The sequence below is a fragment of the Cygnus olor genome, chromosome 2 (assembly GCF_009769625.2).
Source record: "Cygnus olor isolate bCygOlo1 chromosome 2, bCygOlo1.pri.v2, whole genome shotgun sequence".
NCBI lineage: Eukaryota > Metazoa > Chordata > Aves > Anseriformes > Anatidae > Cygnus > Cygnus olor.
The window spans coordinates 19,343,671-19,369,639 of record NC_049170.1 but is presented as its reverse complement, the minus strand read 5'-3'; the positions used below and the strand labels follow the sequence as shown (position 1 = coordinate 19,369,639).

Sequence of the window (25,969 nt, the reverse complement as noted above, 5' to 3'; positions counted from 1 at the left end):
AAGCTGAAGTATAAATATGTATTTTGAATAACATCTCTTCTATTCGTCATTGTTTCAAAGGAGCAGGTTCAATAATAGGCTAGAATGGACTCAAACACCTTTTTTCTCAGAAAAGTGTTATGTCTCTGCTTACATCCTAGCGCTTACCTGAAGGATCATGTTCTCTTCCTGCAAGGAACACACGTGTGAGTAGTAGAGATGTGTGAGGCTGGCTGAAGGGAGTTCCAGGCATCTGTTAATTCTCCTATATGCATCTCTTATGGCTAGAGTGAACAGTAAAGAAAGTTGTTGGAATAAGCCGAACTTTTTGCCTCCTTACAATGTAAAAAGAAGATTCCCAAAATAAATTCCTTTGTTTTAGGCCCATCATTAAGATGTAACTTGGACCACTATGCCACTGTTTGGTTTAAATCTTGTTGCCAAGTCATTACTGAGTACAATGACTTCTGGTGCAATAAGCTTGATTATAGAAAAGGAGCTTTGTTCCACAAGTTGTCCCTTGCCTACAACTTGTCTCAACAAGCATGAAGTTGGACAGTTCTTCAGGTTTTCAGACCTGCTTGAAGGTAGGGAGAGCAGTTAAACACATTAGCCAAGCAACCTCTGAACTGTTAGGGAAACCTGAATCTTGATCTTGCAGACTTAATTTGTGTGATGTGCCTTGTAGAAGAGGATGAAAATATTTGGATTTAAGAACCTAACAAAAATAAGGATTTAGAAGTCCATATCATATTTTGCCTTATTTCGGAACAAGTCTGGGTGAGCTGAAAAAAACCTTCATTTTTCTTCATTTTCCTTCTAGCACACTCATAACTTTGTTGAAGATTTGCTCCAAACAATTTCCTTGATTGACAAGTGACATGTATATATATCCATGTCCTTGATATTCAGCAACATGTGCTTCTGATGTAGCTATTAAAATGTTTTAAAATGAAGTAAAACAAATTATAGACATTTTAAGATACACACAACATAAATATACATTGTAATAGTATATTGCTATCCTAAATGATTGATGAGCTGTATCTTAAAGATAGGTACACTGACGTTGAGTGATTCTGCACGACTCCAGTATCTAGTAGCTTCTGTATGCAAAACAGATATTCTATAGGTCTAAAGCATTGGGACATATGAGAGTTTTTGCATATATAAATCGGTATTTTAAATCCAAATTAGCTTAAAACTTTTTAATGGGTAATTTTCTTGGAAATGCTTGAGTTGTGCTAAAGAACAAAAGGCTTTTTCAGAAGAGTTCCTTTTCTCAAGAGATGTTATTCCTAAAGTCTATCAAGAGGCTGAATAGATTTGTTGGATTTTTTTTTTTTTTTTGTATGAGAGAGATCAGAAATGGAAATGAACACTGCATCATTTCTAGCTCACTGAGCATGGATTATCATAGAAATACTTCAGCTAGTATACAGGATCGTGATAAGCTAGTGTTTGACAAGTGAACTGAGTTGCTGAAGGCAAAGGAAGGGTCATTTATTTTTTGAAAATCCCATCAAATGGTAGTGCCACGGAATAACCAAATGCTATTACTTATACAACATACAAGTTCATAGTTTCTGTGCACAGCAGCTCATAAAATATCTCATCCCATGTTTGATTCGGAAGCTGCAGGATGCTCTTTCACGTGTAACAGAGTTAAGTAGTCTGTTGCCTTCAAAACTTCCTGGATGTACAGTGAACTGTCAAGTTTTCCCAAAATCTTCATACTAGATGAAATCATGATTGTATTAAGTCAACTATTCTTACTTTTCAACATCTCAAATTGTTATTGAAAACTGAATTTCTTCGAGTAAATAACAACTTGTTAATATTTCTAATTCAATGTAGATCTCAAATTTGTGTTTTTTTTTGTTTTTGTTTTTTTTTTTTTAAATGTAGTATGGAAGTCTACTGCGGTGCACAGTAAGGCTCAGTATAAATAAGCTTTTCTTCCTTTTTTTTTTTTTCCTAGTTTGATCCTCTATTGATTGAAAGCAAAACAGCAGCAACGGTCGTGCTAATGCTTAGTTCGCCTGAAGAGGAAGTTTTGGCCAAAGCGTGTGATGCTATATATAAATTTGCATCAAAAGGTTAGTCCTTTTGCAATAAGCTTTCCTTTGACTTGCTTATGTTTTGATAGTAGTTCAGAATTTTTTAGTTTCCTAGCAATAAAGTCTTCATTTCATTTAAAAAATCTCTGTCAAGATGAGAAATATTCAGGATAGGTTGAATATCACTAGCTCAGATACAAGTAACAAATACCTACACAGCAGCACTGTAGGATGAGGAGGCGGATGAGGAGTACTACAGGCAGCTGGCAGAAGTTGCAAAATCATCAGCACTTGTCCTCATGGAGGACTTCAACTTCCCAGACATATCCTGGAAGCACAACACAGCCCAGAGAAAGCAGTCTAGGAGGTTTCTGGAGAGCGTGGAAGATAGCTTCCTGACGCAGCTGGTTAGAGAGCCTACCAGGAGAGGTGCCCCGCTAGACCTTCTGTTCACAAACAGTGACGGACTGGTGGGAGATGTGGTGGTCGGGAGCTGTCTTGGGCAGAGTGACCACGAAATGGTAGAATTCTCTATTCTTGGCGAAGCCAGGAAGGGGACCAGTAAAACCGCTGTCTTGGACTTCCGGAGGGCTGACTTTGAGCTGTTCAGGACACTGGTTGGCAGAGTCCATTGGGAGGAGGTTCTGAAGGACAGAGGAGTCCAGGAAGGCTGGGCACTCTTCAAGAAGGAAATCTTAATGGCTCAGGAGCGGTCTGTTCCCACGTGCCCAAAGACGAGCTGGCGTGGAAGAAGACCGGCCTGGCTGAACAGAGAGTTGTGGTTCGAGCTTAGGAGAAAAAAGAGGGTTTATAATCTTTGGAAAAGAGGGCGGGCCACTCACGAGGACTATAAGGCTGTTGCGAGGCTGTGCAGGGACAAAATTAGAAGGGCCAAAGCTCATCTGGAGCTAAATCTGGCTACTGCTGTTAAAGATAACAAAAAATGTTTTTACAAATACATCAACACCAAAAGGAGGACTAAGGAGAATTCTCCATCCTTTACTGGATGCGGGGGGAAACTTAGTTACAAGGGACGAGGAAAAAGCTGAGATGCTTAATGCCTTCTTTGCCTCAGTCTTTAGTGGCAAAACCAGTTGTTCTCTGGATACCCAGTACCCTGAGCTGGTGGAAGGGGATGGGGAGCAGAATGTGGCCCTCACTATCCACAAGGAAATGGTTGGCGACCTGCTACAGCACTTGGATGTACGCAAGTTGATGGGGCCGGATGGGATCCACCTGAGGGTACTGAGAGAACTGGCGGAGGAGCTGGCCAAGCCGCTTTCCATCATTTATCGGCAATCCTGGCTATCAGGAGAGGTCCCAGTCGACTGGTGGCTAGCAAATGTGACGCCCATCTACAAGAAGGGTCGGAGGGTAGACCCGGGGAACTATAGGCCTGTTAGTTTGATGTCAGTGCCAGGGAAGCCCATGGAGCAGGTTATCTTGAGTGTCATCACGCGGCACTTGCAGGGCAAGCAGGCGATCAGGCCCAGTCAGCATGGGTTTATGAAGGGCAGGTCCTGCTTGACAAACCTGATCTCCTTCTATGACGAAGTGACACGCTTAGTGGATGAGGGAAAGGCTGTGGATGTGGTCTACCTTGACTTCAGTAAGGCTTTTGACACTGTTTCCCACAACATTCTCCTCAAAAAACTGGCTGCTCGTGGCTTGGACTGGCGTACGCTTCGTTGGATTAAAAACTGGCTGGATAGCCGGGCCCAAAGAGTTGTGGTGAATGGAGTCAAATCCAGTTGGAGGCTGGTCACTAGTGGAGTCCCCCAGGGCTCAGTACTGGGGCCAGTCCTCTTCAATATCTTTATCGATGATCTGGATGAGGGGATTGAGTGCACCCTCAGTAAGTTTGCAGACAACACCAAGTTAGGTGCGTGTGTCGATCTGCTCGAGGGTAAGAAGGCTCTGCAGGAGGATCTGGACAGGTTGGGCCGATGGGCTGAGGCCAACTGTATGAAGTTCAACAAGGCCAAGTGCCGGGTCCTGCACCTGGGGCGTAACAACCCCAAGCAGCGCTACAGGCTGGGAGATGAGTGGTTGGAAAGCTGCCTGGCAGAGAAGGACCTGGGAGTATTGGTTGATAGTCGGCTGAATATGAGCCAGCAGTGTGCTCAGGTGGCCAAGAAGGCCAACAGCATCCTGGCTTGTATAAGAAGCAGCGTGGCCAGCAGGTCTAGGGAGGTGATTGTCCCCCTGTACTCGGCTCTGGTGAGGCTGCACCTCGAGTACTGTGTTCCGTTTTGGGCTCCTTGCTACACGAAGGACGTCGAGATGCTCGAGAGAGTCCAGAGAAGGGTGACGAAGCTGGTGAGGGGTCTGGAGAACAAGTCTTACGAGGAGCGGCTGAGGGAGCTGGGATTGTTCAGCCTGGAGAAGAGGAGGCTCAGGGGCAACCTTATCGCTCTCTACAGGTACCTTAAAGGAGGCTGTAGCGAGGTAGGGGTTGGTCTATTCTCCCACGTGCCTGGTGACAGGTCAAGGGGGAATGGGCTAAAGTTGTGCCAGGGGAGGTTTAGGTTGGAAATTAGGAAGAACTTCTTTACTGAAAGGGTTGTTAGGCATTGGAATAGGCTGTCCAGGGAAGTGGTTGAGTCACCATCCCTGGAGGTCTTCAAAAGACATTTAGATTTAGAGCTTAGTGATATGGTTTAGTGGAGGACTTGTTAGTGTTAGGTCAGAGGTTGGACTGGGTGATCTTCCAACCTAGACGATTCTGTGATCACTCACCTGTACTTAACCAAATAGGAAGCTATCCTTTGTACTACTGTGGTAGTCTCTAATAAATGAGTTGGCTGTCCAACAGACAGAAGCATCCTTTGCTTTAAAAATACTAATTAATCCTAGAGAACTGATATACAAATCCTAAGGAAATGTTAGTGCGTAATGTTGTTAAAGACTAGCCACTGTGCACATTAAGAAGGCATACTTTAGTTTGAATAGTCAACTTTAGTACTGGAACTTCTGGCTTCTGCATACTTTTTCTTTTTTAAACGTTTCTTAAAGTAATTATTTTTATTGTGTGTGTGTGTATATATATATATATATAAAATATATAGGTTGAGATGAACCCTGTTGTAACCAGTAGCTTTATCCAAAAACAGTTTAAAAGACATATCAGAGACATATCCAAAAACAAGTTAAAAGAATCAATGACCCTTGATAACATGATGATGACAAATCAGCCTATATCCTTCCCCACCACTTGGCACAGGACTGACAGGTTCTTCCTTACTTCTCTTCAGAGGCGTATGGGATCATCCTTTCCCCTGGTGATCTGTTATGTAGTAATATGTTATCCATACAGTTACCGTGCCAGTGAAATGCCTAACTTTCAGGGCAGTTGTTTTGGATTATCTGTAAACTCAGTTAGCAGTGGGTGTCACCATATCTCTTACCACTAGGTCATGTTCCCAGGTAGCAGCAAGGGCCAGCTGCTCCACAAGGGATGGGAACCAGCAGTCAGGGTGACAGCAGAGCAGGTGAGGGACCATGACCTCAGGGGCAAGAGCACAGCCCCACACTGCCTGAGCAAGGAGAGCAGAACAGGTCCCGTGATGGTAAGAGCAAGGCTTTTTCCTGCTCTGTCTTGAACACGAGCTCCCATGGTCCTGTCCAGTCTTTTTTTTTCCTTTGTTTCTGTGGTCTGGTGAAAAATGGTAGCTATTTTACTTTGTTATATTAGAACTATGAGCTTGTTACATTTCTTACTTTTAACCTAATTACTCTTTAGGTGATGAAAACAAAGTGACACTTCTTGGTCTTGGAGCAGTGGAACGTCTGTATAAACTCATCTCACATGAAGATCCAATTGTACGCAGAAATGCCATGATGGTGCTTGGTATCATGGCTTCTAATCGTAAGAGTCTCAATTTTTTAACATTTTTCAATGTGTATGGTTGTGGTCGTCAAAGCAATAGGTGGCTTGTGATTTTTTTTTTCTTATATTAGCGACTGAAAACAAAGGAACTAGTTTTGCTAGAGAGAACTCCACTGATTTGGGGAAAAAAAGAATACAAGAGAAGTGAATTTTCCTCAAGTCATTAGTTTTGTTTTGACAGGGACAAATTGAAAGAGTTTGGTACTGGAATTCTCTCTCAAAGAAAGCCGGACTATATAAGATGCCCAAACAGTGTTGAAATGACACACTCTCCTCTTTTACAAGAATTGGAAGAGAAGGATAAAGTGGTATATATCATGTACATAAAAAAAGGTGTGGTTAAATATCAGTTGTTACTGGATGCACTGGTGTAACTACAGTGATAATGGAGAAAAAGTGTTAAATTTATAGCAGCTAACTCAAGTGTCAATAGCAAAAAAAAAAAGCCCTGAACTCTGAAGCATTGACACGCACATTTACCCAGCTTCTTTGGCAGATCAGTGCTCCTGTGTAGGTATTTGTTACTTGTATCTGAGCTAGTGATATTCAACCTATCCTGAATATGTCTCAGAGACATTTCAGTCATGGCAAGCCAGTGTATCTTGTGTAGCCATTACCATTGTTAGATGAGTTAACCACAGTATATGCAGATTTTCTTGTACCTTTTTCTAAGGTGAGTATGTATTACATCCATGCTGGGTGGCTGAGTGCCAGATGATCAAGCCTCAGTAAGCAGAGTGTAAGCATACCTGAAGAAGATGAAAACCTAAGTGACATAAGGTTGAGTTTCAGTGGCAGTTATTTTAGCATCACTTTGTAAACTTATACCCAATCAATATAATGAATCAGGTCTTATTTTGGAAGATGATCTGCCCAGTTGTCTTTCATGATGATATCCTGACCACTATTTATATCTTTTACCAACTGCTATCTGCTTTTCATGTTGCATTATATCTTATGCTCTTTACCTTACTTTCAACTCCATGCTAGCCTACAGTTATTCCCTTGAGACCTTGGCTTCCTGCACAAACATGGATTTGCATGGCTGAAGATCTTCCATTTATATTCACATATATATATATTTTTTTATAAGTACATTTTTCATGTACCATTTCTCTTACATTTCAGCACTGCAATGTGTTGATAGTAACAACACAGCTCTGTAAGATCACATGAAGTCTGTCCCAAATGTTTTTTGTTTGTTCTGTCTAGTGGTTGTAGTTTGGCTAGTTTGCCATTACCAAGAAAAATGCTTCTGAAAGTCTTTCTTGTGATTTTAATAAGACCTGTATAATTAATGTTTTCAATTTGCAAAGTGGGCTCTGTTATCAGAAAATTAGAAAGTGAAGGCTTGAAAATTAAGTAAAGGGAGGATTGTTTTTAGTTTGATTATTTTAAGTACAAATAGTTTTAACAGTTGGAGTATGACTTCTTTGACAGCTAAAACTGTGCAACATGCAGTAAGAACCTACTAGAGACAAGTATTTTGAATGAAGTTTCAATGAAGTATAGAGAAAATTTCTATTTATGAAATGGCAAAGAATGTTGTCTTGTACTTGAAAATCTCCTGTACATTTTCTGGGCCCGTTATGATCTTGGTATAACTTCAGTCAATTCTTTTTGGCACTCAGAGAGTAACCTTAAGTACATTCCCCTTGGAGCAGAATCTGTTTCTTTATTCAGTCCAGCTTGCCAAATAAAAGACTTCATGTATGCATTTATTTCATTGTAGATGATGTCAAGAAGTTACTGAGGGAACTGGATGTCACAAATGCACTTTTATCCCACCTGGTGCCAGAAGGTAGCTTACAATATTCCTTGTGCAAAAATACTCTCAAAAATAATTTTCTATTATTTGATCAGATAATTTAATAAAATCCTCTGTGTAACTTACGATTTTTCATAATATATATTAAATAGGTAATCACTTGTATAGCTCATTTTTTCACTGAGTAATGTTTTATGCTGTACAGATGGAGCAACATGTTTATGAAGAAATAAGGTATGATTAACAGCTAATGTTTATTTACTTTCAAAAATGTTTTAACCCACCAGATTAGTGAGCATATACTGTGCTGAATAAACTTGATCAAAATATTTCTTCTTTTTTTTTTTCTCTTATAGAAGATGTGGTTATTCATGAATTTGCTACTCTGTGTCTGGCACAAATGGCTGTTGAATATACTACTAAAGTACAAATATTTGAGCAAGGTGGATTAGAACCACTTATCAGACTACTAGATAGTCCTGATCCTGATGTTAAGAAGAATTCAGTTGAATGTATCTATCTCCTGGTACAGGTGAAGTTTACTCTTGTTTTAAATTACAGAGGCAGATAAACATTCACAATGGGGTTAATAATTTTAAAATATTTGGTTCCTTTACTCTTCAGCACTTATCAATGTATTTGAAAACATTAGATGTCACACCTGGAACAGATTGCCCAGAGAAGTTGTGGATGCCCCATCCCTGGAAGTGTTCAAGGCCAGCTGGATAGGGCTTTACGCAACCTGGTCTAGTGGGAGGTGTCCCTGCCCATGGCAGGGGGTTGGAACTGGGTGATCTTAGAGATCCCTTCCAACCCAAACCATTCCATGATTCTATGATTAACTGAATATCACTGATTTGACTGTACTTCTATTCAACTTAATGCAATTATCCATGCGGTACGGCAGTGTGAGACCACAATTGGATTCAGATGCGTTTTAAATTAAGTAGGAATATGTTTTCTTATTTGGCAAATATTAGTCTTGGTAATGAGAGTTATAAGCTGTGTATCCAAAAGGCCGGAATAATTCTACAACTATAGTTGTAATTGCATTGTGCCTTGTCTTGGCCAGCAAGTCCATAGTCACAGTTTTTGAACATCTTCCTAATGATAGGTAATTGCTGTCAACAGCTACTTTCCATACTGGAGGAATAGATTTGTTATTGGCTACTTTCACACTAAGCACTATTGTCATCCATATGCTGCTTAGCAAAAGAATGGTGCATTTGTTTGTCAGTTCTCTTCCAAGGCTTAAGCGAATCAATTCAGTAATGAATTCAGTTTATAACTCTATCTCTTTTGGGGCATCAGAGCATGTCTATTCAGAATCACATTTTACTCTTTCTCCTCTTTTACTATCTCGCTGTCTTTGTTGCAGGGTATATCTGGATAACTGCACCTGGTGCTTGCTTATATTGATAAGGATAATTGCATGCTGCACATGTGCAATAAGCTATTTAAAAGCAAATTGTAATTTATTTATTTTTTCTCTATTTTAATATAATCTACTACTGTCTTTTTATTGAGCAGTATATACATTGTTTAAAGTTGAGATTTTTAATCATTATTTTATAATTACTGAAACAAAAGAAGAAGTTACCAGGCAACCACGGTGTACTGTTAAAACTATTTTCTCCCCCGCTGATATGAATAAAAATGATGAAACGAAATTTTTAAAACTTTCTCAAAAAATGTGTGTATTGAGACAAACATGGCAAAACCAAAAGTAAACAGACTTCCTTAGCCAGAGCTAGATACTGTAGGGTATACCTCAGTAATGCAAAAAATTTGTATTTTAAGGTTAGGGGGGAGGTTGATCATACTCATTTTGATTCTTAGCTAAGAAAAATGAAATCTTCAGAAATTGATGTTCTTGTGTATTGGCTCATTTTTGTATGTTTGAAATCAGATTTTTGGTGTTCTTTCTGTAAAGTCAGGAATTGCTGTACTGCTGTATTTTCTATCACTAACATTCTTTGTTGAATGTTTTGCTACAGGATTTTCAAAGCCGTGCTGCAGTTTGCGAACTGAATGTAATTCCACCCTTGCTGGAACTACTGAAGTCTGAATACCCAGTTATTCAGTTGTTAGCCCTTAAAACCTTGGAAGTAATTAGCAAAGACAGAGGAACCAGGATAATACTGGGAGAAAATCAAGGCTTAGATTGTCTTCTGAAGATACTGGAAACCAATGTACAGTTTACTTGCCTTAAGAGTTTTTCGTTCTTGCCGCTAATGTTTGTATGACTAATGAGAAATATTGTTTGTGTTATAGAAGAGTGGTAACAGAAGAAATAGCTCCTTACTTGGAGCTAACTGTGATAGAAACAGGATAAGCTAGGATACCTAATTTAGTAGAAGAGGTAGCAAAGGGATTAAAATAAAATGTTTACATTTGTTTTATTGCATTGTTGCCATATTGTTTTGCATTTGCCGTCCATTTCTCAAACTACTGTAAATGTAAGAAATATTCTCCATGTATCTTTTTATATTACGTTTTCCCAAAAATTTTTATTAGATGGTGAACTCTGGTACTGGTTCAGTTTGAATGTTGATCTTGTTTTCTGAATTTCCTTTGATATTCATGGCTTTAAATATAATTTCCTACCTTGGAAATTTCATTGTTTATGTTATTATGAGACTCACTTTAGTGCTTCTTGACTTCAGATGTCACCTAGGGAAATATAATGCATAGAGAAATTCGTGATATTTTTGAAATTCTAAGATGACAGGTCCTTTCTGAATACCTGCCTAACACATTCAGATGTAAATGAGACACTTTATTTTTTTCTTTTCTTAATTGTTTTTAGTAAGTTGTGTTCAATCCTAAGGCACATCAAGGAAAGTGTGCGACTAATATAAATATGAAAATATATATTTTGTAATATAAACAAAATGTCCTAAATAAAGTTATGACAATTATCCTACAAAGTTAAAAGCCTGAGATATTTTAATCCTGATTTTAAGGTTATTTTTGTATGGGCTTTTTTCCTTTTTAGGAATTTAACGATCTACATGTGGAAGCTCTTGCTGTGTTGGGAAATTGTCTTGAAGATGTGCATGCTATGCAATTGATTCAGCAGACAGGAGGCCTTAAAAAGCTACTTTCATTTGTAGGAGACTCTACTGTTCCTGATATTCAGAAGAATGCAGCAAAGGCAATTGCCAAAGCAGCTTATGATTGTATGTGACTTTTTAAAAATCTGTGTATGTGAATTTGTTTGTGAAGTAAATTTTCGTCCAGAATGAGGCTGTCTTATCTGGTTGAGGATAGTACTTGTGTTGAGGAAAACATTGGCAAGAAAGAATTACAATGATGAATCTTGGCAATCAGAGCACAATTGGGAAATACATGTATATGAATAGTTTAAGATTTTGCCTTATTTTTAAATATAATAGATTCTTGCAAAATGCTGACTTCCTAAAGAAAAATGGCCCTCTGAAAATATGACCTTTTAATTTTGTTTATTGATGCCAGGTAACTACCATCTTAAACTGTCACCTCTGCTGGCACAATTTCTCATCAATATCAGTTAAGACTTAATCACAAGCTTAGTTCCTTTTGCATACAACTGCTCATCTAAATGTCAGGCAATTTCAAATACAAATTCCTTTAACAGGGACATGAAAAAAGCCTTTCAAATGGCTTGCAGATTAATATTCCCAGTGGAGTTAAATAGTTTTATTGTCATCTTTTTATAATTATTCATACTATGGTTCTTTTTATAGACTTTTCTATAATTCACCAAGGAATTCTGAATTAGGCAGAACATACTCATCACTTTTGCCCACGAGGATGATCTTTAAATAAATCTACATTTGAAATTCTTTCCATACATTGGTTTCTGAATTGCAACATATGCCTAGTACTGCTATATAACAAAATGCAATGTAAGAAATAATATACTTCTGTCTATAGAAGATTTTGATTCTGTCGAGGGATTTTGATGACAGTAACTATGACAGCAGAGCTTAAATATTTTGTTCATATTTCTGTCACCTCATGGTTGAGTCATGTCTTTAATTTAGGTTTATTTTACAAATATGCTGTCTAATTTAATGCGTGGCTAAAACAATCTATCCTTCCTACAGTATTTCAGACCTCCTTTCTTCTTTCCCCATTTTATCTTTCCACTTCTTTTCTCACCTTCCTTAGTTTGACTTTCTGTTTGTAATTATTTTGTTTGTAAATGATATATTAAAATAATAGAATCTACCTTTCCTAGTATTCTGTGTTTCTGTATGCTTTTTTCATTCTCTGTTGGAAGCTTTGCAAATCAGAGAAAATTATTTTCATTTATGTTTAGATATCAGAGATAGGAAGGAACCTTCTTATGCCAGTGTTTTCTTTGTGTATTTTTCCTGCATTGTTATTTTATTATGCTACTTAGGACTGTCGGTATCATTTTTATAGTCCTGTGACAGGCTTGTAAGTAGTATGCTAAGTAGATTTATATTTGCTCCTACTACTTTCTATTGCATCTTCATCCTTTTTCATATTTATTTTCAAATAAGCGTAGCCTTCTTTCCCTCTTTCACTCCTTTTTTCAGTTTTTGTGACCTAATATTTTAGCAGCTGTTAGTAGAAGCATGTCTGAACACAACATTTGTAAAGCGCAGTGGCAAGAAGTACACGTAATATATTGCAGTACGGCATATGATCTTATATCATTGAATGTTACCGTCAGTGAAGATGCATCTTCTTGTCATATATCTTTACAAATGGAGTCAATGTGGTTTCATTATAAAGGTTTGCTCTCTTCTTCAGCCTATGACAGTTGGTATGGATGGAGCAAGATGGGAAAATAGATCAGAAGATTTAAAATATTTGCTCCCAAGCTGTAGAATTTTGGTGACAACCAGTTAGATAAAGGGCAACGTGTTGTTGTGGTGCAGTAGAAACACAGTCCAGGTGCTGCTCAGCATGGCCCCCAGAAGTACTGAATTTATTACACATACCAAGAGCTACTGGTCTAAAGTCAGGCTTCCAGTGGAAAGAGAAGTGGCATTGGGGCCATTTTAAGGAATAGTCCAAAGGCAATAAGATAACAGAAATATTTGCCACGACATGCAGTTGTTGTTGTTGTTGTTTTGTTTTGTTTTGTTCTGTTTGGATCCTGGTTGTAAATACACCAAACAGCCTGTTGTGGTGGTTTTATCCAGCTGGGCAGCTGAGCTCCACCACAACTGTTCTCTCACTCCCCCTCCTTGGAAGAAGAGGGGGAGAAGAAAAGTACACTGGGAAGAAAAGAAAAGGCTCATGGGTTGAGATAAGGATAATTTAATTAAAGGGAAAAGGAAGAAGGGGGGGGGGGGGTAAGAAAAAGAAAAGAAAAAAAAGCAAAGGCCATATGGAAGCACAGAGAGAGGGGAAAAAATATTCTCTACTTCCCATCAACGAGCAATGTTCAGGCGTGTGCGGGGAAGCAGGGTCTCGGTATGTGGACTGGCTGTTTGGGAGGACAGACTTCATAATGAGAGCCCCCCTTTTCCCACCTTTTATTGCTGAGTGTGACACCGTATATCCCTTCAATCAGTTTAGGTCAGCTGCCCCGGTGATGTCCCCTCCCCAGCTGTTGCCCACCCCCAGCCTACTGGTATTTGGGGGGTTTGGAGGGAGTCCTGATGCAGCGCCAGTATTGTGCAGCAATAGACACAACATTGCTGTGATATCAGTGCTGTTCTAGCTACAAGCTACTGCAGGGAAAGTTAACTCCATCCCAGCCAGACCAGTAATCCTGTCCAAACTGCAACTCTAATGCTTACTATGCCAATACCTGACTCTATGTAAGTCCAATACAACACAACACAGCCTGAAGTTCTTATATGGCTTTTCATTAAATTTGCAATAGCCATAAGGTCGCCCACATTCGTCAGGTTTGATAATCATGGTTGTATTTTATGAACATTTCCTGCATGCATAGGAAAAACGTATTGTATTTCCTTAAATGAAATATTCTACTTCTGCTATGATAGAACGTGTATGTCTTTTTTAGTCCTGTTAGGCAGGTATACTGCAGTGTCTGTTTTTGAAATGATTACTGGTTTTTTCGTGATGTTATCATGACAAACAGTTTTGTTTTATGCCCCTCTGAGCCCTTTAGAAAGGACTCCTGTAACTTTTTGTTGTTGTTTTATGTTATAAGACAAGCTTAACCCTTAAGAGCTATTCTCAATATCAGAATAAACTTATGTGGCACAAACACTATATTCAATTTTAAATAGCATCTTCAGGATGATACTCTGTTCAAGTAAGTTAAAATTGATCAAATTTCTGTAATCATTATCCTTTTGACACTGGAAATCTGTTTTGTTCTGTAACATAATTTTGAATTTAATATATTAATCTATCAGTAGTTCTATTAGTGTTGAATTTTATTGTGATTCCTTCCTTGCACAGCAAATAATGCAATCACCTCAGAATGCAAAATATAATTTAAAGCTGTCAATTTCTGAATATCTGTGAGTGGATTATCCTGGCTGTTGTTTAAGGAGGACCTGACTTTCCTCTGCCAATACTAGATGCACCACAACAGCAAAATGCTGTGGAATGGAATGTATATGGAGAAAGTGATGATCATACTCACTCAAGTTTGGCTTCACTCTGCCAAAATTCTGGTTTCAAGCTCTCTGAGTTCTTTACATGTATCTAAATGCAAATCTTTTCAAAAGAGAGCATACTAAATATGCTCTGTAACTTGATTAACATCTGCTTTTTTACAATACAAGTTTTTATTTACTTGGGTTATCTCAAGATCAGTGGAAGTTTATGATACTATTTAACAATAACATTTTTTTTCATTTGAAATTGGTATAAATAATTCCATAAACTGACATCAATGAGCTGAATGTATGATCAGTAGAACTCTTTGATCACAATTTTAGGGTAAGAAGGCGAAACAGGAAAACACACTGAAAAACAAAGGTTAGCTTGTGGTGGGGACAATTCATGAAACACTGGACAGAAGTGTTAGTACACCAGACCCTTTTGGTTGGGTATTTTATCCAACCTGAGTATCTTACTTAGTGTTAAATCAATGTATTCAAATGACTTAGGGGTCAAGAAATTCATCACTGTAAATATGGTGTTGGCACTGAACATGAGAATTGCTTTAACACAAAGGATGCTTTTACAACTCTGAATTCTTTCTTTTCTTTGTAAAAACCAAAGGGAACAACTTGTACAAACGGAGAAAGGATCAGCAGAAAATATTCCTCCCTTAAATAGAATTGGTACCTGGATCTTAATAATTTTCTGTTTATCTAGCTAGCTATATATAGGTGCATACTGCTTACAGTAGATTCAAAATCTGTTTTTCCACATTATTGAAAAATTCTTCATTCTGTTTAAGATACTTTAAATCACTATTTTTACTCATTCAAAAATTATTCATATTATTATAATGATTATTCTGACTTCATAGAGGCATAAATTATCTTTTAAATTATCTGTAAAATGACAGTGTAAACAATGTTTATCATCATAACTGTCTTTAAAAACAAGAACAATTTTAAAGAAAATCCGTATAGTACTAAGTAACTTGCTGTATAAGAACCAAATTACTGAGGCATGAAGAACCTCTAGAGATCATTATTAGGGATTATGGACTACTTTGGCAAGCAACAGGCCAGGGGCATACCTGATTACTTGTCAAAACGGTCTGTAATCCCAATTAAGGCCTTCTCTTGAGAGCTGGCTGATACACATCAAGGTTGTGGCCAAGGTTCTGCTGATGCTTAAAATCCTCCCTGTTTTATCTGGTGCATGTTTTACTTTCAGATTTCAATCGCGTATCTCAGATGATTATAAAAGCAGTTAAAACTGAGCTAGTGAGGACAAAACAACTAGCTTCTCGTGTATATGCGTTGAGCCTTTTTTTTTTTTGTCTTTTTTTTTGGTCATGCCTAGGTTTTCAATCAAATTGTCTTTTCTTTGGCTTTGTGGACTTACATTTCTTTACTTCTATTCACCATAGATTCAGTTTTATTTAAAATGATACTTGCACTGTTTTTCTTTTCTTTTCTTTCTTTCTTTCTTTCTTTCTTTTTTAATTGATTAGACAACTGACCACATAAGGCATTGATCCATGAAAGCATTAGCAAGTATTAGTAAAATTTCCAAACGTGCCAAAGTCTTGCAGACTTCTTGGTTCCCGAATTTCTTTGATACATTTGAAAGTTTTACCATGTAGATATAAATTCAAACATGTAATTAATCCACTTCAAATTATACATATAGTTAAATTCATTTTGCTTGACTCTTAACTGTACAGGTTATATGCCGTGCAGTGTCTTTCTGGCTAAGAAAGTTTGACTTAGAGCAGTTTCTAACAAATACCTGCACACTGGGAGAGGAGAGGGTTTGGACGTGTCCTCCAGACTTCTGATCTAATCCATTTGGGCCTAAGTGAAGTTGTAAGCATACTTGTCAGACTCCTGTAGGTACTTTGCAGAGACTCTTTGTTGTTACTTATGTAGAGGAACATCTGTGGTGTTTCTCAGCTGCTGCATATAGTTGGTCATCAGTGAACCCTGCGTGACCAGGCAAAAATACGAAATTGAAATTCTCTGCACAGTGTGTTCTAATGAAGGACTGCAAGCTGTACAGAATTTAAAATTCGATTTTAACTCCCCCTGCCTTTTTTTGGCTATGAGAGTATGCTAACTGGTGTTCCACTAAATTTAGTTATACGTTTACTAGTATGTTCTTCAATTTTATAAATTTGAACTTTGTTAGCATAAACTGGAGTAAATCTGGTCCTGAGTAAGTATGATCTACTGAATGGAAAGATCTCTTTTCATCATGTCTGTCGACATTATGCGAATTTAAGTTTTAAAGTGCATTCTGTTGAGCTATGTGTGTTTAAAGCTGTATTTAATAGGCATCTTTTAGGCTTGATTCAGAGTTCACTGAAGTCTAATGGGCTTTGGGTCAGGTCCTTTGTGCACATTTCTTAATTGCTGGTGCCTCCTAGCAAAATGTTTTCATTTCCATGGTATCAAAAGCAAGTGTTACGTTAGAAACAAGTATATGAAAGCAAATTCATGTCCTTTCACTGATTTGGAAAACAAATGCAGATTAATGCTATTGTTCTTTTTTGTTTAAAGCTGAAAATAGAAAAATATTAAACGAGGAAGAGGTTGAGAACTGCCTCATAAACCTTTTGGAAATTGATAATGATGGAGTTAAAGTTGCTGCTTCCCAAGCGATTTCTGCCATGTGTGAGAATTTATCTAGCAAACGTGCGTTTGGACTCCAGGGTAAGTAAGGTGGGAAGGAACGAACTGACAGTCTGTGCTTTTTCTTCTGTAAGGAACGTTACAATTTTGCAGATTGTCATGGTTTATTTGAAGGTTCATGTATACAACTGTTTGTTTTAAAGGGATTCCCCAGCTGGTAGAGTTGCTAAGCAGTAACAATGAAGAGGTAAAAGAAGCTGCAGTCATAGCATTAGCTAATTTGACAACAGCCAGTCCTAGTAATTCAAGGTGAGTCTGCAATAATTAAATGATTATATAAAACACTAATCTGAACACAAGTGATAATGTTTTGATTTTTAATGAATGCCTCATCTTGTCCTTATCATACAAGGATCTATTTCAATGTGTCTGTAAGCTCTTTTTGGTGCTTATGAGTCAGCTGGAATAGGTTGGTTCTCATCAGTGTTACAAGAGTTACACTATCTCCACTAACGTTTGCTCTGTCGGGGAAAGGTATGAAGCAGACGTAATGAAAACAGAGGTACAAATCATGTTTTGAAGAGAACATATGAGGAAAATATGCCTCATAATCTAAGACATTTGATGTGGGATTTTTTAATATATATATTTTTTGAAAATTCAAAATCAGCAAGGTATCCTTTAAAATTTGATGGTTCCTGCAGCTTTTTTTTTTGACTGATTTGAGACATTTTGACACTCATATATTCTAAATATCAGCACCGTCCTTCTTTCTCTTTTTGTTTCCCAAGTAATAGAGAATACTCATAGTGCATTCTCTAAAAGAAAAGAAATGTAACTTCAGTATCCAGAATAATTAGCAAAGGTTGGTTAGCTGACTGTAAGTTCCAAAATAATTGTACCAACTAAATTCTACTGTCAGTTGGAGAGTTCTGCTATCCCAACTCTATTAAAAGTTCTGTTCAAGGAAAAGAAACAGAGCGGTCTGACGTATATGAGCAATCACATGTAACTAACAAACCATAAAATAAAATTCCTTAAAAGTTTCCTGGAATATACTCAAGGAAGTTGTAATCCATTCACAAGCATTCTTTGAAGTGAAAAAGTAAAATAACTCACCAAATAAATTATTTGTTTCAATTTATTGATCCAGCTCTAATAGTCACCAGTATTCACTTAATGTTACCAGATGGAGCCATAATTTGACACAAGAGAATAATACTCTGTTCTCAGATTCGCATAGGAGATTTTTTTTTGTCTGATTTTCTGCTCTCCTCATGTGCATGACTCTCCATTTGGTGTCAGTGGGAGTCATACACACATAAAAAGAGCACAGTACTGGAGTCTAGGGGTCAGACTCTCAGCCCCGCTACAGCTGGTTTTCGTAGCGCAGCCCTTTGAGGTTTTGCATTGTGAAAAGGGAGTCTCTGGAGAGTTTTGAGTTGGTATAGCAGCTTATGCCAACTCATTCAGTTTCTTTTGCCAAGGAGATAGTCAGAACATTGTTTAGCTCAACTGCTAGAACAATTCTCTGAGACCTCAGGCAGGGAAATAGCTGTCTCTGTTCCTCCGAATTATAATGGAGGCCGTATTTGTTTCTTGCTAGACAGAGTCAGGAAATTGTAAAGGTGGCTTGCATATACTTCTCTGTCTTTGCAATCCAGCTCCAACTACAATATGGAAGCACAAGATAATCTAATCACAGGTCTTCTGCGAAAATCAGGAAGCAATAATTTACATTAAATATGTATATTGGATGAATGCCATGTGACTATATAATTACTTCAAAGCTTCATTTCTAAATCAAAACCATTAATAAGTCATAGATGGCTCCAAGTGTGACTAGGATCTACAAATGAATGTATAGAATTGGACCCTCGGCTGATACAAATTGGTATAGTTCCAGCCCACTGACTGACTATCTGGCCCATATGTATTCTACATTTGTGTAATTAAGAAAAAAAAAATTAGTTTGGAAAAAATGAATCCCAGATTGAGTTACCATAATCATATTTCATTCTGGAGTATTTTGTGTGTATGCCTTGTAAACCACTGAAAATAAGTGTATATATAATGAAGATGCTGATATACTTTTATAGTGATGTGACCTTGCTGTGTAATTATGTTGACAATATTCTGGTCCCAAATGGGACTAATGAGACTAGTGCCCTTTTATTGGCTATGTATTAGATTCTCGTTATAAACCCTCCAAGAATATTAAATCATAAAGCTAGTAGTATGAGGAAGGCCTTATATGGCAAGAACAAGAAAATGGCTATAGTAGAGGGGAAGACTTATTTACTGTAAATATGTTTTCACTATTTACCAGCCAGCCAGAACACAAAATTCAATCTTGTTGAACTCATATATGTGTTCTGCAATATTTCATTTTGTGCCTGTTTTTGCATGTGTTATATTGATTGAAGGATGAGTAGCTTGCCCTTTCATTGTGCACAGTATATATTACAGAATGTAAACGGGACAAAACTGCTATTTTTGCCGGAGATTTGTTGTTCATAGGAATATTCGATCAAGTAACGTTGCCTGCTTTTCATATAATATGGAAGAAAATACAAGTTAAAAGAAACGTGTAATTAAGGCTCCCACAACAGCCAGCTCATTAGGATAAAGTCTTCCATTGATTAATAACACAAGAGCAGCACAGGCAATGGGCAATACTGCCCCCCACTAATGTATATTAACCTTGACCTCTAGGTGCTTCCCCACAGCAATGAAAGGCTAGTTCTGTACCCTTGCCCAATCAATCCTTTGTTTCTCAACTGAGACAGCTAATAAAGGTGTCAAATATGGTGGAGGTTTTGTAATTAGAACACCTGTTCACAATGTACGGGACAGAGACCAGCTTGTCATTTCACACCAGTCCCCAAGCAACTGTTATTTGGCAAAAGTAAATAAATTAATCAATGACTCCAGCCCTCGCAGTATTTTAACCAAAGGTCTAGAACAGAAGAGAACATGAATCCAATACCAACAATTTGAGTTTTCAGGTTTACTGGAAAACATGGATTTTCTATATGATCTCTACCAGAATACATAAAAATTACTGCAAATAACTTTTAAAATATTCAATCATTTAAGCTTTTGTTGCATAACTGATGTGGTTATGCTTCAGCAGCACACAGAAAAAAATATAGTAGTAAAATACCCCCTGATGATGCTTTTATTTGAATTTTATCATAAAGTATGAGAGAATTGAAGTTGTTCTGTATACTGATAATAAAGTGTTAACCTGAAAATACTTGGGTAAATAAAAATAAAATTGTGAAGCATGCTGCAGTTTAGAATGCCGTATACTTATTCTAACGTATGGTAAAGAAATGGTTTGGGGATGTTACTATGCGCATAGCTCTGAGGCCATCCTTCAGATATGTGCCAGAATTTGTTTCTGTTTGCCTGCTTCTGGGAAGAAAAGAATTATATTCAGCTAGGTATTTGCATCCACTTTACATTTTTTAAATCCAGAACACTAACTTGTATTGTTGAAAACTGTATACAGTTATTTGGATGGCTGAATGCCATTTTATAGTCTATGAAATCTGTCCATTTTTGATGTGTCCAGGCATCAGGAAATGTAGGCACAGTCACTCCAGTAATGTGCTTTATGCACAAATTGAAGAATTAAACAAATAAAGAAACAGCAGTGCCATCTATTGGACAGAAAGACAAGTTGTTCTCTGTTATACAACTAGCTACAGAACAAACGTTTTACTTTTTCCTCTGCCGATATTTTCCTGTTTAAAGTATAACCATTTATTTTTGCTCACCGTGTATTTGGGGTAGGCTAATCATGTTAAATATAAATATGATGTTGGTTAGAAGTAACGCATAGAAATAAGATCTCAAATATACTAGTTAGGCATTAGTTAATTTGGCCAACCATTTTCTTCAGTATTGTCTTAGCACAAATGCCATTTCTAGTAGCTGGCTTCATAAATCTGGCAGTGTCTGAATTGTGGGCATCTACTGGAGTTACCACTAAAGAAAAACATATGAAAATTTGCAGCTTTATAATGAACATGAAAATTAATTATCAGCCTCAATAATATTTGTCTTAAATTGCTTATTTTAAGTGCAAAATTGATAGCATTCAGCTAGTTTGGTCTGGGGGAAGAAGGAAAGGGATGAATTTTGTTCATCTGTACTCAGTACTGCAGGAAATTGTGGTACCCGACAGACTGAAGATCTGGCAGAATATTTCTCCTGGGGTTTATAATTAGTGTCATGTTACATATTTCTAAGAATCCTATCTGGACTCAAGATAATAAAATATCATCACAAAAATTGCAAAGTCAGCAAGCTTGATGTTACTTAATTTTCTAATTCTTGAATTCTTCAGAGGAATCTCTGGACCTGTTTACAGCAGGAAAATTATGTCCATATAGGCATTTATAGGCATTATTATAGCATTTGAATGTGTGCTTTGTGAGATGTATGAAGATTTCCAAGATATGGAGTAGGCTTGGAACAGGAGCATAGGTTGGGAACTCATTGCTTAGGGGCAGTGCCCAGTGAGGAGAAAATGAGTTTCTCCCTTGACTTCAGTGGGTTTTGCATCTATTCCAAACTGAAATTCATATCCTGATCTAACAACCCAAAATACATAGTCTCTTATGAGCAGATAAGGCTCACCTGTAGTGAGAATCTCTCACCTTCTTAGAGGGAGATTTTCATTATCCACAAGAGATTTTTTTATTATTTTTGAGAAGGGTCTGGCTGTCAAGGACTAAATTTAAAGACTGTCCAGTTTCCTTACATTTCAGATGTTGATATTATCATTAAAAAGTAATGATTATTACCATTAAGTAGTAATATCATTAGGTAGTAATCTTGCCTATTAGAAAATGGAAAACTTAATTATCAGTTTTCTTTTTCAAGACTGTCATTGGAACCTAATTCACATAAGTGGATGAAAATTGAAGAGTCAGTATTTCATGAATGTGTTAATTTATGAGAATATATAAAATTTCTAGCATGTGAGTGTTAAATTTAAAAACAGAAATAGGCAATAATCCATAATAGAGGTTTTATCTTTTTTATGGTTCAACATAAGTTTGTGTTCCTGAAGGAGGAAATCAACAATGAAATTCCTCTAACTGTATTGAATAAAGGTAATATGTTTTAATACTGACCCCTAGTGACAGAATTACATTTTTGAGCTACTAATGAAAAGGGATTTTGTTGGGTTTTGTGGTTTGCGTTGTTATTTTTACATTAGCACCCGTTCTGCAGAGCCCTGTACAAATACATCCAGTTAACTCATGCCATGAATAGATTCCTGGTTTGACTTTCTCTTACCATATATCCATAGTGTGATAGGTACTTTCTAAACAGAAAAGACAGCATGGTCGTTACCCCAGATCTCACAAGCTTCTCATTTCAAGTTACTGCAAGTGTTTTATGGTAGATTTCTCCCTTAGCATAAAAGCTGAATCAATGCCTGATGCTGCGATGTCATGCAGAAACGCATCAGATGACTGATGCACAACTTGTGGATAGTACCCTAAATCATCCCCCACTGACAGGTGTTTCACTCAGCCAGCTGCTGTTCTCTCGTAGATTTGTGAAGGTGTGGGTATATGGTAACGTTCCTCTGAAGACTCAGACACTGCATTTTGTTCCTGGTACGACTCTTGTTTTATTTTTAACTGTGTTGCTATCAGGGGTTATACTGAAAACAGAGACCAATGTGGAGCGTTTGTCTCTAACACAAATTTCATGTCACATCATCCTGAGGCTTATGAGGTATCGGTTTCAGATAGAAAATAGAACACTTCTAGATTGCAGTAACTAAATAGAAGTTCTACCTTGTGGAATAGAACAAAATCTTTGGGGCTGTTTATATTCTCCTACCCTCAAAGCCTTGCAATATGATCCATTTTGTCTTACCTGTGGAAGTTTGGAGTTTCCTTCAGAGCATGTGTTTTCACCTGTAACTTCACAGGGTAGATTTCTGTGGGATCAGATGAGACTGGATCCCTCCTGGATGGAGACTCCTAAGCCTAGGGAAAACAAAACAAAACAAAAAAAACAACCTACATTTTATGATGCGGTGCAAGTATGCTGATTTCTCTTGAGTGTGTATCCCTACGATGACATTCAGTAGTACACACTGAGATGAATTATACTTTTTATGAATTAAAGGTGACAAGGGTTATCTTACATTTGTGTACATTTCTGGAAAGTCTACTGATTGTTTAGCATACACGTTTTCTTTGTAGCTGTTTATATATTACAAATCTAATTAAATACGAATTATTAAAGTGTATGTTTTAACTTATTTTAGTCTAGTGTGAAATCACAGAATCGAGGATCAATCAAGGAAGTAGCAGGTCTGATCATGCAAACTTCTGTGTTGCTGTGAATTTAACCTGTGCACTGACTGTGGCATGTTATCTAATGCCCCTGTAATGTTTCAAATCCAAATTAGGTATACTGGAGTTTTGGAAGTGAGATCTTCATAACGCTGTCAGCTGAATTCAACAACAGACTTTAGAAAATATCGGTGTCTCTCTCAATGAGAGTCAGGTATCACGGCCTCTGCTAGCCCAGACAGTTTAAGGTTTGATTGCTTCCAGACCATAAGGTTTATTGAGTTTTAGGTTTGTTGATATTTTAACAAGGTACTTGCCATTAAAAAATAGGAATGGAGGGCTCTGTTCCTGAAATGAAAAATGAATATTGTTTGCTGATATAATCAATATTTTCATTGTAGTACAAAGGGTCCCCAAATTGTAGATAAGATTCCCGTGTGCTAGATTCTCTTACTTGGAATAAACGTACTGACATTAGTTTCCCTTGAACAGTGAAGAAAGCAGAAGTAATGATAGTCATTAAATAAAATAAGAGTGACTATATAAAACAGTCGATTGCTTTTGAAAATATCTAAATTGCAAAGTTAAATTTTTGGTAAATGCAGAAGACATTTACTGTATGTGATTATTCTGATGGCATAAGAAGGTAAAGAATTAACAAACTAATACGTTTAAGGAACAAAAAGGAATGTATTTCTTGAGTTTTTTTTCAACTTCTGGTTGTCATGCTCTTTTTCAGCCTCTGAAGTTGCTTTACAGTCAGAAATTATGTGATAGAGCTGGATCAAAAATGTCTTGTGTGAAAAAGAAGTCATGCGATTTAACACAGAGTTGATTTAAAAAAATGTGTGTGTAATTAGATGCATAATTCTTATGCATAATTTACATGCAATTATGTATGAAAATGAGATATGCACATGCATAAATGGCTAGCTAAGCACCTCACACACAATCACAGTAATTTTGCACAGAAATTAAACATGCAGTTGCAAATGTATTCAGAAAATGAAGTCCATAAGGAGTCCAATGGCTTTTGTGAGGAGGGAAAATTTAATTCTTTTCTGAGCAAAAATTCTATTAAATCCTTCTTCAGTCAAGAAAGGGGGAAAGGAATAGAACAGAATCAAAAATAAAATTTAGTAGAAACCAATTTATGTTCAATAGTGGTAGAAGGAGCAGACATGAACACACTTTATCGTTTTTATGACTTGTCAATCTCACAAGTGTTAATTAAGCACAACCCAGAGCAAACAGTGATGTGAAGCTGCACCACATCTCTTCCCCTCTGTCTCTGCTCCATGTGAGGTTGCCTACTTTAGGGTTTGGAGGGGCGGTCTCGGTGGTTTCTGTCGGTTCTTTGAACATTATTCTCTCTCCGTTATGCTGAACCTTCTCTTCAGGAAGAGAAGCTGGCTGACCCATCCCTGTGCACTGAAGAAGTCAATAATCTGTTACCTTTCTTGCCATGGCTGGGGGGCTTAATCAGGGAGCAGAGCTATTAGGTTTGATGTGATGCTAACAAAGAGGTGGTTCTTGCCCCAGAGAGCTTGCTGTCCTAAAAAAATCTGGAGTTTTAGTCTGATTTTTACTGGTTGTTTACACACTCTACCAATGCCTGAGCTTTCCTATTGCACCCCAGACAATTAACACAATGAAACATTCAGTTAAGTGAAATTAATATGCATCTACAGCTTAACTGTTTAAAAACAGTTTGTATTGTGAAACTTTTGGTAACAATATTATTGTCTACTTTGAAATGAATTTTGCAATAAAAACAGTGAACAAAACACTTGTTTTCTCTAACTCTCAGCATTTATTCTTAGAGTCCTGAGAGATCTTTTTATTTTCAAGTAAATATCTTAATAACTTATGCTATTATGTATATTTAAAATTAATCATTTAAGTTAAATTTTTAGTATCTGAGTGTATAATGTTTGCCTTTCCAGTAACATGTGAGAAAAATATTTTAGCTATTCTTGTATGTAGTCATTTGAAAAAATCCAAATGTAATCAGAATTGTACTGTACACCCTGGTTCAGGTTAATGCCTAACCCTGTTAGGTTAGGCACCCTAATGATCATAACCATGCATTTCTGTATCATAACATTCAAATTATTTTAACTTTAATTTAACCCTAGACCTATCTTGTCTGGGTTTCTTGTTTGCGATTCAGATAGTCACCTTCCACTTTTCAAAGAAACTGATGTTGCAAATGCGACATCCTTTTTTTTCCCTTGTCACTGTCTTCTTTTCTTTTCCATCATCTTTTCTCTCCATGATTAGGAAATGTGATGTATTTTGGGTCTCTACACCACGTGGAAGAAAAAAAAAACAAAACTGAGGATTTATATAATTTACTCTTTTTCACATCAGAAAGAATTCTATTGCTATAGTAGAATACTTTCTATATCATTTATATAATAAGCACATTTATTTTTTTCAGCTGAACCACTGCTCACTTCATCCTTTGAAGATGTAGTCCTGTACTGGTAGCACTGATGAAGTGCGCCGTGCCAGCAGGATCTGTCTGAAGCAGAAGGAATGTGTTTTGCGGGCAGGGAGAGGCTACCACTATCTATGTTAGGCAAAGCCAGTGCTGGTAGAAGCTTCTTGCTCTGACTTTTCTTTCCTTGTAATAAAAAAACTACACAGTGCGTAACTGCCAAAATGGAAGGGAACAACCTCCATAGTTTGGTCTTAATGTTGTAGTGTTTCAGCACCTTAAAAACTTATTTGTGTTAATTTGTTCGGTTCCCTTTGGA

At 37.2% G+C, this 25,969-nt stretch overlaps 1 protein-coding gene across 8 annotated transcripts in view; it reads left to right on the top strand.

The window, feature by feature from the left end:
- ARMC3 (armadillo repeat containing 3) overlaps positions 1-25,969 on the top strand; it is a 62,805-nt gene that overhangs the window by 16,402 nt on the left and 20,434 nt on the right. For 7 of the 8 annotated variants that reach the window (XM_040548963.1, XM_040548964.1, XM_040548961.1 and 4 more), the window contains 8 exons: positions 1,961-2,078; positions 5,782-5,907; positions 7,661-7,729; positions 8,053-8,228; positions 9,694-9,888; positions 10,695-10,878; positions 16,804-16,956; positions 17,079-17,184. In XM_040548963.1, coding sequence (XP_040404897.1) covers positions 1,961-2,078; positions 5,782-5,907; positions 7,661-7,729; positions 8,053-8,228; positions 9,694-9,888; positions 10,695-10,878; positions 16,804-16,956; positions 17,079-17,184 — 1,127 coding nt within the window. The remainder of the gene's footprint in view (positions 1-1,960; positions 2,079-5,781; positions 5,908-7,660; positions 7,730-8,052; positions 8,229-9,693; positions 9,889-10,694; positions 10,879-16,803; positions 16,957-17,078; positions 17,185-25,969) is intronic. The other variant, XM_040548965.1, reaches the window with a different exon arrangement.